At 48.4% G+C, this 13,193-nt stretch overlaps 1 protein-coding gene across 1 annotated transcript in view; it reads right to left on the reverse strand.

Moving 5' to 3' along the window:
• Positions 1-5,642: 5,642 nt before the first annotated feature.
• TKTL1 (transketolase like 1) overlaps positions 5,643-13,193 on the reverse strand; it is a 35,236-nt gene continuing 27,685 nt past the window's right edge. Inside the window, exons 9-13 of the mRNA XM_017882323.1 lie at positions 12,086-12,216; positions 10,032-10,115; positions 7,764-7,860; positions 7,490-7,609; positions 5,643-6,467 (exon numbers count right to left, since the gene is read on the reverse strand). Coding sequence (XP_017737812.1) covers positions 6,295-6,467; positions 7,490-7,609; positions 7,764-7,860; positions 10,032-10,115; positions 12,086-12,216 — 605 coding nt within the window. The 3' untranslated portion in view covers positions 5,643-6,294. The remainder of the gene's footprint in view (positions 6,468-7,489; positions 7,610-7,763; positions 7,861-10,031; positions 10,116-12,085; positions 12,217-13,193) is intronic.

Here is a 13,193-nt window from a genome sequence, read left to right on the forward strand (position 1 = left end):
AACCTCGTGATCTGCCCACCTCGGCCTCCCCAAAGTCTTGGGATTACAGGCGTGAGCCACCTCTCCCAACTGTAGGTGGGATTTCTGAGTGACTGTTACAAATTTCTGATTGACCCAAGCTGGGCAGGTCACCCCACCAGCCCTGTCCGGCTATGGCCTGTGGTCTAGGTTACATGAGCCAGTGCTGACTAGGCTGGCATGAGTGTCGCACCTGTCAGACCCCATTGCCTGTCCTCCATGCATCCGTAGTGGAATTTGGGAGAAGACAAGGAAAGGAGCAATGATACAACTTGTAGTTGTATTTCAAGCATACCTGAGCCACAGGTGAGTGAGGGCAGTCCCTGGGTAGAAACAAAGGGCAAATGAAAACACAGAGGGGTCGGGGCTCAGTGGGTCATACCTGTAATCCCAGTATTTTGCGAGGCCGAGGCGGAAGCATCGCTGGAGACCAGCCTGGGCAACAAGGTGAGACCCCGTCTCTAAATACAGAGAAAAAAAGAAACAAACAAGCAAGCAAACAAAGAAAAAACAGGCCTAAGCAGGACCTGAGGCTGGGCCCGTGCAGTGGCAGCTTGCTGTGGGACAGGAGTCTTTGTGCCTTCAGGTGGTGAGTGTGCCGAACGGAGCCCCTCAGCTCAATCCAGTGTTTTTGCAGGGTTACCTCCGGGATAAAGGAAAGATGGCGTGAGCCCTCCCTCAGCACAGGGAGCTCAGGGATAGCAGGTCCACGTCAGCCTGGGTCTGTGTGAGCAGGCGAGGAGGAATCTGCCCGCCTCCCAGCAGGTGCCTTGAGCACCCTCTAGCATGGCCTGCTTGCCCACAGGCGCGGGGAAAGGCTCAGGTCTCTGTGAGCCCCGGGTGATAGATCACCTCACCTTCCTAGTGCGGTCATACTGCTGGGATCCTGGCAGAGACAACTTACCTTCCCTAGAGGGGACACATCACCCCAGGATTCTGCCACAGGACTTTTGGAGGTAAAGCTGAAGTGGGGCCCACAGCCTCACAATGACAGCACTGGCCACCATCACGGAGAATCAGTGGCCAGGTCAAAGAGCAAGGCTGGACCTGTCAGGCTGGACCTGTCACGGTTCTGGGGTGGAATCATCAAAGAGCCCCAATCACATCATTGTCAGCAATGGCTGGGAGCATCCACCCCCTCCTCACAGCAGCCCTAGGATGTCGGTGCCAGTGTTACCCCCATTTTCAGACAAGAACAGGAGGGAAATGTGACTCATGAAGTTGGGCTCCAGAGCCTGAGCCCTTTCTCGGATTTGCTGCACTCACTCCCGCTCCTGCCCTCTGAGATTCCCCTTGGTATGTGGTGTCTGGATTGTGGTGCATGTGGAAGGAAGGAGTCGGAGGTAAGTCTGGCTCAGTATCTCACAAGCCTCAGGTCATCACATGAAAAACAGAGGAGGGTAAAATGAGAACCACTGTTCTCCTCTCTGGCCTAATCGGGTGAACTCTGCAAGCACAGACTGACCAGCTTAGAATTCTCAGCAGATCACAGAGCAGTTCTCATAGATGTTTGCATTATTGTGATGTCAAGCTACTGACTCCTCAGATCTCTGACACAACCCCCTAAGGGTAGAAAGAAAGGGGTAAGTTAGTTTAGAAGTCCAGGGAGATTTGAAAAGCAGCACATACACAAGCCTGGTCATTGAAATAAAAATCTCATCTGATGAACTCAACAGCAAATCGATGACCCTGAAGACAGAATGAGTGACCTGGAAGATGATACCAAAGACACTTCCTCTTGCCCCGTTCTTAGCAGATGATGTGGCTTCCTACTTCTGTGATGCACTGCAGCAGCCCCTCCTTGGAGTCCAGAGCCCTAGGCCTTCCATGCTCCCAGGCTCACTACTAGACTCCTGGTCACCCCAACGTCTTTATTTTTGCCCCCCCCCCACCCCCTGCTCTGGGGGTTGTATCTTCTTCCTTCACCAACTGTTACTTCAGTGTCCCTTTTGCACTTTCAGCCCTCAAACCCCAAGTAAACATGCTTTCAATTCCCTTTCTTGAGATACTAGGTATGTATTTTTGTCTCCTAACTGGTTCCTGACTAACCCACAACTGGCCCTGGGTGAGGTTCTAGAAGAAAAGGCCTATGTACACGGAGTTTGGGGATTGGTCTGGTCCTGCCTTTGGGCTGGAGTGCAGGGTTGAGCATTTTCCCAGTGGGAAGTGGGGCATGAGCCATCCATGCCCTGCAGTGGCTTCACAGTTAATCGAGCTGTCACTTCAGTTGCTTGGGATGATGGGCCAACTGAAGTAAGCAGCAGGAGCTCAAGTCCTCGCTGCACCTGACTGTCATGGTGGTCGCGGATGGCTATGAGGGCTGTGGTATGGGATGATCCTTAGTGGCCCTGACTCTGTACTATGAAGACATGATGGGCTCAGGCTCCCTCTCAGCTCAAGCCACAGTGAGAGAACCAGGGTGCTTCCAGGAAAGGCCTCAAAATTCCCTTACTCCTTGTACCTGCAGGGCTAACAGTTCTGACAATCACATTTGATTGTGCCAGTTACAGAGTCCCAAAGTGATGAATTCCCAGCCTCGCTACATTTCACACATGAATCGTGGGCAGTGATTTGGGAAGAATGGGACCTTGAAACCCGGAATTGGGCCATCTGGTTGGCCTTGGTTGAAGCTGAGACTCGAGAAGCCCCCAGTCCCTCTGTACCTCCCTTGGTAGTGGAGGTAGTTCGACCTCCCGTGTCTGGGGGACTGGTGTTTCTTTGTTGGAGAACTCTGTTGCAAGTTTACCTGGGGAGGAGCCTTGCCAGGGGACACTCACTTGTATCATCCAGGAGACCCTCTACAACTAGACTGTTGTGGTTAGACCCAAAACTAGTGTCAGGTACACACTTAGGGAGGGAGGGAATGTCTCAGATGGGCCCTGATACCAGGTGCAGCCCAGGTCCTGCCCTGAGCGGTAACTGTGTGCTCGGCTTCCTCACCCAAGTACGGAATGACACGTCGGATCATTCTAGCTCTCCCGAATCTAACGACCCAGCTTCTCTAACCCCAACCTCGGCCTGGCAGGGTGAGGAGGCCTCGTGAAGCGGTAGAACCTCTTGGCTGCCCAGGGGAGGCCGGGCTCCGAGGGTGAAGGCGAGTGCCTGGCTCTCTTGGACCTTCCTCCCTGCATTGGTGTCCAGAAGGGCCCGGGCTGCACGCCTCCGCCCATGCCGCACCTGCACCTCCGTTCCCTCCGCCGCCATTTGGCCCACAAGTAGGAGCCACGCCCTCCAGGTAGCACCTGAAGCCGACGGGGTGGGAGGGTGCGCGGGGCTGGCGCGAGGTGGTGTCCAATAGTGGGTAGCTGGTGTCCAGGGAGGGCGGTGGGACGACGGGGACAGGGGAGCAGCCCGAGTTGCAGAGGGCTGGCTGGTCCGGGAATGGGCAGGTGGGTTGGTTGCTGCCAACCCCAACATAACCCCAGTGAGGCGGGGAAGGAGCGTGCGGAGGGGCCAATGCGGCTGGCCAGCCAAGGGTGCGCTGGGGACTAGGAAGCTGCCAGGTATGCAGGGCAGGCCTGCATGGGTGTTCCAAAATGATGGCACTAACATCCTGACCACAGCCATGTGGGATACATACTTCCCCGTCATCAGCGCCATCATCCCCTTCTACAGCTACCCAAGGCCCTACAGTCAAGAAGCAGATTTGGGGATTCAAGCCAGGTCTGGGGACACATGGTTCCCGAGTCCCTGCTGGGTGGCTTCTCCATGGGAAGTAATCAGGGCAGCAAGGTGTTTGGAGGACTCAAGGGCGAGGGGGCTGGCCTGAGGCCAGGGTCCATGGCATCTTCCAGGGAATATTCATTACCAGTCTCGTAACAGCTAAGAAACACACTTGTCTACTCAGAAGCCACAGCCAGGCCAAGCTGGGAACAGGGCTCACTCCCCTCGCTGGGCAATCATGGCTCCTGTGCTCATTACTTTGATCTGCCCTACTGTTTCTGCCCAGAACCTTCTAGGGGACTGACGTGAGGCTTTGGGGGCTCTTTCGTGTGTTTAGAAACTGCACATTTTAATCATGGAATTTGTTGCTGTATTTGTTGCCACAGTGCGCTGCGTCCTGTTGTCTCACCAAATCCGACATTTTGCACCTGAATACAAGCAAGCATGGCTTGTCTGTTAAGAATGCCTTCCTCTAATGCTTTACAGCCACCTTCAGTGTCACTGCATCTACTCCTTACAAAACGGTATATAAACACCATCTCCCACCACACACTTGAAAGGGTACACAGAATTATCCTGCAACACAGCAATTCCATTCCACTCCTAGTATACACATCCCTAAGAAGGGAAAATCTACATCTACACAAAATCTTTCACGTATTTTGTGACATCTACTCCTTCACAAAATATGTGAATTGTCAGAACACTATTCACAAGAGACAAAAGTGGAACTAATCCACATTCATCAACTGAATGGAAGAAGAAAATGTATTATCTCTGTACAACAGAATAGTATGTGGCCATAAAAAGAATGAAAACCACTAGTATACTTTGAGTAAAACTGGAGTGTGAGAAGCTGTGATTACCTTGAAGTAGTTAGATAAGTGAGGTAAAAAAATTTTGCTTCTTTGAATTTTCTAAATTTTCTGCAATCACCCTATAGAAACTATTTTACAAAATAAATTTTGAAATTTTATGAAATAAGCAGCAGCATCATGCTCATTTTACAGGCCAGGAAACCAGCTCAGTGACTTACAAGGGCAGGAGTAGGAAAAGCTCCTGAGGACTCCAAGCCCCAGGCCAGTACTTCCATCTCTATCCCGCACATTCTGGAACAACTCCTCAGTCACACTGGTCATGACACCAAAGATCTCTGACCACGTAATTTGGGCAAAATAAGTAATGTGCTGGGCATGGTGGCTCACGCCTATAATTCCAACCCCAGCACCTTGGGAGGTCCAGGCGTAAGGATCACTTGAGGCTAGGAGTTTGAGACCAGCCTGGGCAACATAGTAAGACCCTGTCTCAAAACAAAAGCAAAGCCAAAACAGGAATGTGACACAGCAGACACATCTAGTAGAATTTTAAATCTAGTTTTGAAGCTCAGGTTCATCTTTTTCTGGCTGATTCTAGCCACACACTTAAAAAAATTTTTTCGAGGTGGAGTCTTGCTCTGTTGTCCAGGCTGGAGTACAATGGCAGGATCTCAGCTCACTGCAACCTCCGCCTCCTGGGTTCAAACAATTCTCCTGCCTCAGCCTCCTGAGTAGTTGGGATTATAGGTGCGCACCACCATGCCTGGCTAATTTTTGTATTTTTTAGTAGAGAGGGGGTTTCACCATGTTGTCCAGGCTGGTCTTTGAACTCCTGACCTCAGGTGATCCACCTGCCTTGGCCTCCCAAAGTGCTGGGATTACAGGTGTGAGTTACTGCACCTGCCCTCTAGCCACATACTTTATGTGCTTATAGCTGACAGCAAGGCATCAGCTCAGGGACAGCTTTTCAGGCCATGTGTTGTTCTTGAGCAAGTGCTTCCTCTGCAGCCCGTTATTCTTTCCCAGGTTTACTGGTGGGGGCCACGGCTCATTCTCCTTCTGGTTTAGATAAAAGCTCTTTCCTTATTTAGGAACTGACCACTGAGGAACTGATTCATACAGAAGGCACGTGCTGAATAAAGCAGCTGCTTTTGAAATGCTTTATTAACATTGACTTGAACAGTACAGTGTGGAGACCTTCATCACAAGCAGTACAGGACATCCTAACAAGCTTTCGCTGCTGCCTGACAGCCTCTCAACTGTGGAGGGAAGATTAAGGCAAACAGTGAAGGGAATTCCAGGGTGGCTGCAGGTGGCATGGCACAGAATTCCAAGGTGGGAACAGCAGTAGGTGTCATGGTGTTATTGTGCTGTGGAACCTAGGCTACTGCAATCTATACTTCAATTCACATTTTCTTTACTCATGAAGGAAACACACTGAAAAAACTATTACCTCTACCAGTTACGAAGGAAACACTTTTGAAGAATTGATGACCTCTACCACTTATCTATAGTCTTATCAGAAAACTTACTATCAGGTGGTTGTTTTGTTACCTATTTTTTTCACTTAAAGTTGTGTAACTCCCTTTAATGATTCAAAAATTACAGTGGTACTTGCATCCGCAGTCACCGTTTAAAGGATAAGTAGTTAGCTTGAATTTCCGAACTAGTGATGAAAGAAGGTGTTAACTGGCTTTGTTTTTAAGAAACAAAGCCTGACAGTATAGATTTAAATGGGGTTTTGGAACAAACACAAACAAAGGGTAAAGAGGCCAAAAGACCAAAGCTAACAGCTATTTTAGTTCAACAAGATGCATTTTACGGCCACTATGATATGTCTGGCACTAATTCCATACATATCCAGCAATTCCTCGGACTTCCCACTCTGGGGCACTCCTGACACTGCCAGTGAATGAACCTGAATGTCAGGATCCATGGAGACGGCCGCACAGACAGCTTCCCCGATGCCACCTGGGAAAACAAGGATGTTAGGCCCTTTCGTGAAAGCAGCTCCTCAGCCTTAAAGCCTCACCACATAGAGGCCTTTGAATGCGTGGGAGGCACTTCTCAGTATGCCCCTTGTGGGACCAGGGGAAGGCTGGGGCAGGATTCTTTGTTCCTGCCCTGGTGGATCCCGCCCTGCATCGTTTCCGTCATCAACCTCAGGTGTGAGGGCAACTGTGTGTTGGGTCCCAGGAGTCCTTCAAGAGAATCAGGCACCACTTGTGCAGGCTCAGGGCCCCTGCCGCGTGGACACATGATGCTTTCCTTGCAACACATCATCTGTCCCACCTAACCTTTCCAGGCGCAAACACTCCCCAGTCCCTTCTCCCTGACACACTGTTTTTCTGCACTTGCTGTGTTCTCTGCTTGCAAGGCACTATTCCTGCTTCTTTCATCAGGGCACACTTTTTTTTTTTTTTTGAGGCAGAGTCTTACTCTTTCCCAAGCTGGAGTGCAATGGTATGATCTCAGCTCACTGCAACCTCCACCTCCTGGGTTCAAGTGATTCTCCTGCCTCCACCTCCCAAGTAGCTGGGACTACAGGTGTGCACCACCACACCCAGCTAATTTTTGTATTTTTAGTAGAGCTGGGGTTTCACCATGTTGACCAGGCTGGCCTCAAGCGATCTACCTGCCTCAGCCTCCCAAAGCACTGGGATGACAGGTGGGAGCCACCATGCCTGGCCTGGGGCATACTATTCATCATTCCAAACCTAAAGACACAGTGATGCTTTTCATGATGCCTCGCTTGCCTGCAATAGCCACTCCTCTGTGTTGCCACTGACCCGACCTGGTGACCGGGCACTGTGCACTCTGTTGGGGACACACAGATGTGGATGAGTGTGGCCCCACGCTTAGTGAACACCAAACAACAAAGGCATGCTGGGTGAGAGGTAGACTATAGGTGATGCCTGAGAGCATGCCACGTGGCCAATCAAGGAAAACAAAAACACCAAACCTTCCAAAGCATTCCCAATGCCCACACACACCTTGCGGGTAGTGATCCTCCACTGTAATGATCCGGCCCTCTGTGGCTTTTGCACTGGAGATGATGGTGGTGACATCCAGAGGTTTAATGGTAAACAGGTCGATGACACGGATAAAAATATCTGCAAAACAGCAAAAACCAGCTTGGTACAAGAAACAGACTTAGCTAACTAACATGCAGGGATAAAAATAAAAAGAGCACTCAGGGCATAGGAGGTAGCTGAAGTCCTACCTCTTCCCAGTTTGAACTTCAATGCTCAGACTCAACCAACTGACCTTGTTTCAAAAGCTCATCAGCAGCTGCTAAGGCTTCATACACAGTAATTCCAGCTCCAATAACTGTGACCTTGTCACTGACACAGTGGCGGAGGACCTGGTATAGTGCCAGCAAAACAGAACACCGTGGTTACTACACAGAATGCATCTCCAAGTGGAAGGCACTTTGCTATGCTGCTATCCTCCAATTCTAACAATTTCACTCCTTAATAATTTGCTACTAAAAAAATCAGATGCATTTACGAGCCAGGACACATACTTTTTGATAGGCAATTACACTGCTCCAGCTGTCCTGGAGCATAGATATGCCACATACCCATCAGGAGTCTGGTTTGAGAGCTCACTATGGCACGCAAATATTGGACTCCAATGACTAACACGTTAATGGGAACACTCTGGGCACTGGAAACACGCTCAGTGCTAAGATCTTGTGTGCCTGAGCTCTGAGAACCCTCACAGCCTCCCTGTAAGATCTGTTCAGTGGCACAACCATTCTGCAGCTGAGGAAAGCAAATCTCAAAGCAGGAGGAAGTGGCCCAGGGCAGGGCTGGGACCCACAGCCAGGCGGGGCTGACATCAAAGCCCTCGCTCTCAGTAACATACTATTCTGCAAGCGAAGACAGAGTTCCTGGGCTTCTTTCATAGTTTAGTTGCCTCCAAAGCTACCCATCGGAGGCATCTGGAATTATTCTCCACTTCCTCTCTGTATAGGTTTCCCTGTAGCTTAAGAACCATTGCTGATAGTACAGATAGGGTTTCTGAGCCACCCCATTCTTTGAGGATGCCCTGGCCTCTTAAAATACATATACACGCATGCACACATATTCATGTCCTCTTTGCAAAGCCCAGCCCTCTAACGATCCATGCCATGCATGTTATCACACACATTTAACTCACATCCTTTACTAGCAGTAAATTTACTTGCTTTTGTCAGGACAGGAAAATTATTAGAAAAAAGATTACAGAAATAAGCAAGCTCTGCAAACCATGTGAATGTCAAGAGACCCTCCCCATAGAAACAGAACCTGTAGTTAACACCAAAGGTGAACACTGACTTTTCTATTCGGTGGCGTTTCCCAGCTACCTCATGACACACAGTGGACAGTTCTGGAAACGTCTGCTTTATGGCAGCACTCTGGCCATTCTGAGCACTTGCAACTGTGAATTCTGGAGCAGCCTAGTCCTTAGCAACCAAATCGGATGTTACCTGCTGCTCTTTCAAGAGTGGCTATGGGCAAACCTTTCTATACAGTACGATCCCAAGTGTGTAAAATATACATATATGTCTAGAACAAAGACAGGAAGGAAGGAAGCATGCCAAAATGTCTGCAAGCTCCACTCCGTAGGTGATGAGCAGAGTCACTTATTTTCTCCATAGAGGTTTCTGGTTTTCCCCATGCATGGCCCTGACAGGCAGGCTGAGCAGGGGATGGTCAGTGTGGTAGGTAGGCCTGGGGAGATTGGGCTCACCACTCAGGCCTGTATTCTGGTCTTGGTACTCACAAGCTGTAAACCCTTCAGTAAGACACTTAACTTCTCCAATCCTCATCTAAAGATAGGGCTGATAACCTAACTTCTCAGAGCTTTTGCGAGAATACCAGAGATCATGTTCCCTTTTATTCCTGGTCTCAGATCTGTAAAATCTGAACCTAACAGATTATTCATTTCAAGTGATTTCTACTATTTTTTGTCTTGTTTTGTTGTTAGAGACAGGGTCTTACTCTGTCACCCAGGCTGGAGTACAGTGGTGCAATCCATCATAGCTCACTGCTGCCTTGAATTCTGCGCTCCCCTATCCTGTTTCCGCAGCTTCCTGAGTAGCTGACACCACAGGTGCATGCCACCATACCCAGTTAATTTTAAAAATTTTGTAGCGATGGTTGGAATCTCACTATGTTGCCCAGGCTGCTCTGGAATTCCTGGCCTCAAGCAATCTTCCCACCTTGGCCTCCCAAAGTGCTGGCTTCTGTTTTGTTTAGGTTGCGGCCAAGATAAATTACAGCCACGATGCTCAAATGGCTTCATGTTATTATCTTTGAGCTCAACAACAAAAGACTCCATTTGGAAAGCAGAGAAGATCAGGCTAAGTTGAAGTTCATAGAATGTTCCTTCCCAAGGAAAAGCAGGTAAAGGTCACAATTGTTTTTCAAAAAAGTGACAGCAAAGAAAGGATGATGTCTCAACCCTGAAGATACCTGGTGATAGATTCAGAAGTGTTCTTTTTACAGGAGATGATACTGAATAATGCTGGAGCGCTGAAGCCCTTACCTTGGCCTGTCCGATCTCAAAGCGTTCCTGTGGGGTGTAAATAACCATAGTTTCTGGTCGGGTGGTCCGAATGAAGCATATCCCCTAGGACATAAATGGAGCCATGGTTTAGAAAAGCAAACAATGAATTTCCAACAACAGACATTGAAAGAAGTGAGCGAGGGGTGTGAGCAGGACAGCTCTTTTTACTAAAACTGTAGGCTTTGGAGCACGGGGTGACCATATACAGCCAGTGGACGACACGTCCCAGCAGGGCCCTGGGGCTGCCCTGAAGGACAAGCTCCCCGTGCCATCACACCAATCCCCTTGGAAGATTCCCCAATACTCACTGACTTGTTCTGTCTGCACAGAACATTAACTCACAGCAGGAGCACTGACTCACATTGACTAGAAAGCCCAGAAAAGAATGTTAAAACATTAACTTTTGCCACAATAGCTTATAATGCTTCATCCTTAGAAAGACCATAAACATCTATCTGAATACAAGATGACTCGCCCCTTTTCCGATCAGATGTAAATACATTTTTATGACCAATTTGAGCACATAAACATTCACCAGTATAAATGAACACTCGTATGTCTAAAGTATTTGTTAATTTACATACATATTAATGGATGCATTATAAACGAATATAGCAAGAAACGTCACTACTGTTCATTCATACGCCATGACCCATCTTTATTCAGTGTCTTCACCGAGGCATAACTCAGCTGCAGTGAAATGCATACATCTTAAGTTCAGCACTTCCTGAATGCTGCATCCACTGTGGAGCCCTCATCCAAGCCCAGCAGCGTTTCCGCCAGCACAGCCCTTGTGCCTCTTTCCAGTCAGTCTCCACCCACTAAGAAGCAACCTCTACTCTAATTTCTATCACCTAATGTTGTTTTGCGCCTCTCTTGACCTTTCTAGAAATGAAATCCTATAGCATGTGTGAAATCACAGAACAATCTCTAAGATAAACTAATTTTAAAGGTATACAATTGGCCAGGTGCGGTGGCTCATGCCTGTAATCCCAACACTTTGGGAGGCCAAGGCAGGTAGATCGGTTCAGGCCAGGAATTTTTAGACTAGCCTGGCCAACATGGTGAACCCCATCTCTCCACCAAAATACAAAAATCAGCCGGCCGTGGTGGAGCCGACCTCTAGTCCCAGCTACTCAGGAGGCTGAGGCGGGAGAACCTGGGAGGCGGAGGCAGAGGCTGCAGAGAACCGAGATCATGTCACTGCACTCCAGCCTGGGTGACAGAGTGAAACTGTCTCAAAAAAACAAAAAAAAAAAAAAAAAAAAAAAAAAAAAAAAAAAAAAAAAAAAAAAATAGTAATATGTAAAGGGGAACCCGCTTATATTAAAAAAAAAAAAAAAAAAAATCAAAGAAACACCCATGAGTGCTTGGAAAGGGAACATACAGTCCCCACCCCAACTGTGCCAGGGGTTACCTGTATGGGGCATGGGTGAGGTACAGGGTGGCAAGGGGAGCCTGCTGAGTGTTAGCAGGACAGGCTGGAAATATCAAGACCACACTGCCTTGTCTCCCGTGCAGCTAGGTTCTAAACAGGAATTTGATTCTGTCCATCTGATGCCCTTGCATGAGGTCCCACACACTCTTGGCACCCTAAGCTGTTCCAAAGGCAAGCCAGGGCCAGGGAACACGGATTCGTCTGTAGTGGCTTCTTCACCTCTGGCTGCAGCCACTGGGGGCTAACACTATAGTCTGGGACTCTGCCTGGGGCTTGCTCCTGCAGCTTCTTAAGCACCCTTTGTTAAACACCTTCTCCTGCTAACAATACCCAGAATGGTCCCTGCATCTTCTGCTGAGCCCTGACTGAGACAGGCTGTCAGGTTCTGTTCAGTATCCTGTACTGTTTGACTCTTTTACAAAGCAAATGTGTTTGTGTGTATAATCACCTGTTTTTTATAAAAAATTCTATCACCAAATTTTCTAAAATGAATTATCACTTTTTTGCTGAGAAAAAAAGTCCAATCATCAGTATGAAACTAGTAGCAGAGTCCAGAAGCATTTTCTGTCTGAAACTAGTGTCCCCTCAAAAATACCTTGGTATTGGCCGCCAGAGAAACAGCATGCTCTGTGGAGACAGCATCAGTTGGGTAGAAGATCGTGCACTTGGGAATGGTTCGGAACATGGCTATATCCTCCAGGGCCATCTGGGAAGCACCGTCTTCACCTGAGAGAACCACAGCCCGATGAAAACATGAGCATAACCCCATTAGGAACCTGCCCTCCACGCACTTCTAGCTCTGAAGAAGCAATTATTCCTATTGCCACTGGATGTCCCAAATTCTAGCAGAGCCCCATAAATGGTCCTACTGCATCCTTGTAACTCATTTACATTGTGTTCTTGCACGCCTGTCTCCCTTGAGATCACACTGTGACGCCTCGGGTTAGGCTCCCAGTTGACGTTTCAGATGTCTCTCCAAGCTACTGTCCACAATGGCTGAGAATTGGCCTGAGTTTGGCCTGCTAAGCCTCTGAACCCATGCTCTTTAGGAAGGTCCTCAGGCTTTGTTCTACCTTTTCTGCTCTACCTTTTATACATCCAGAGACCGGGTTTTACATACCAAAGTGGTCTTTTTCATTTCTCCAGGCCTTCCAAGTAGTTAACACACCTTTAAGGCACATTGAGGGTGCTACAGGGTACTTTAGGGTATATGTGGGAACGCAGTTTCTGGCCAGAAATGTGAGAGAAATCTTATTGTGCACTGGGTGGCTTAGCTCCTCTCAGGTAGGAAGGGGACTGTCACCATGCACACTGCCTTGCCTAGGACCACTGTCTAACCTCAACAGCCCACCTTTTTTTTTTTTTTTAAATTAACTTATTATTTTGAGACAGAGTCTCGCTCTGTTGCCCAGGCTTGAGTGCACTGGGCGATCTCAGCTCACTGCAACCTCCACCTCCCAGGTTTAAGTGATTCTCCTGCCTCAGCCTACCAAGTAGCTGGGATTACAGTCATGTGCCAACATGCCTGGCTAAGTTTTGTATTTTCAGTAGAGATAGGGTTTCACCATATTGATCAGGGTGGTCTCGAAATCCTGACCTCAGGTGATCCACCTGCCTCGGCCTCCCAAAGTGCTGGGATTACAGGTGTGAGCCACTGCCCTGGCTTTTTTTTTTTTTTTTTTTTTTTTTTTTTTTTTTTTTTT

The sequence above is a fragment of the Rhinopithecus bieti genome, unplaced genomic scaffold (assembly GCF_001698545.2).
Source record: "Rhinopithecus bieti isolate Rb0 unplaced genomic scaffold, ASM169854v2 scaffold_13618, whole genome shotgun sequence".
In the NCBI taxonomy this organism is placed as follows: domain Eukaryota; kingdom Metazoa; phylum Chordata; class Mammalia; order Primates; family Cercopithecidae; genus Rhinopithecus; species Rhinopithecus bieti.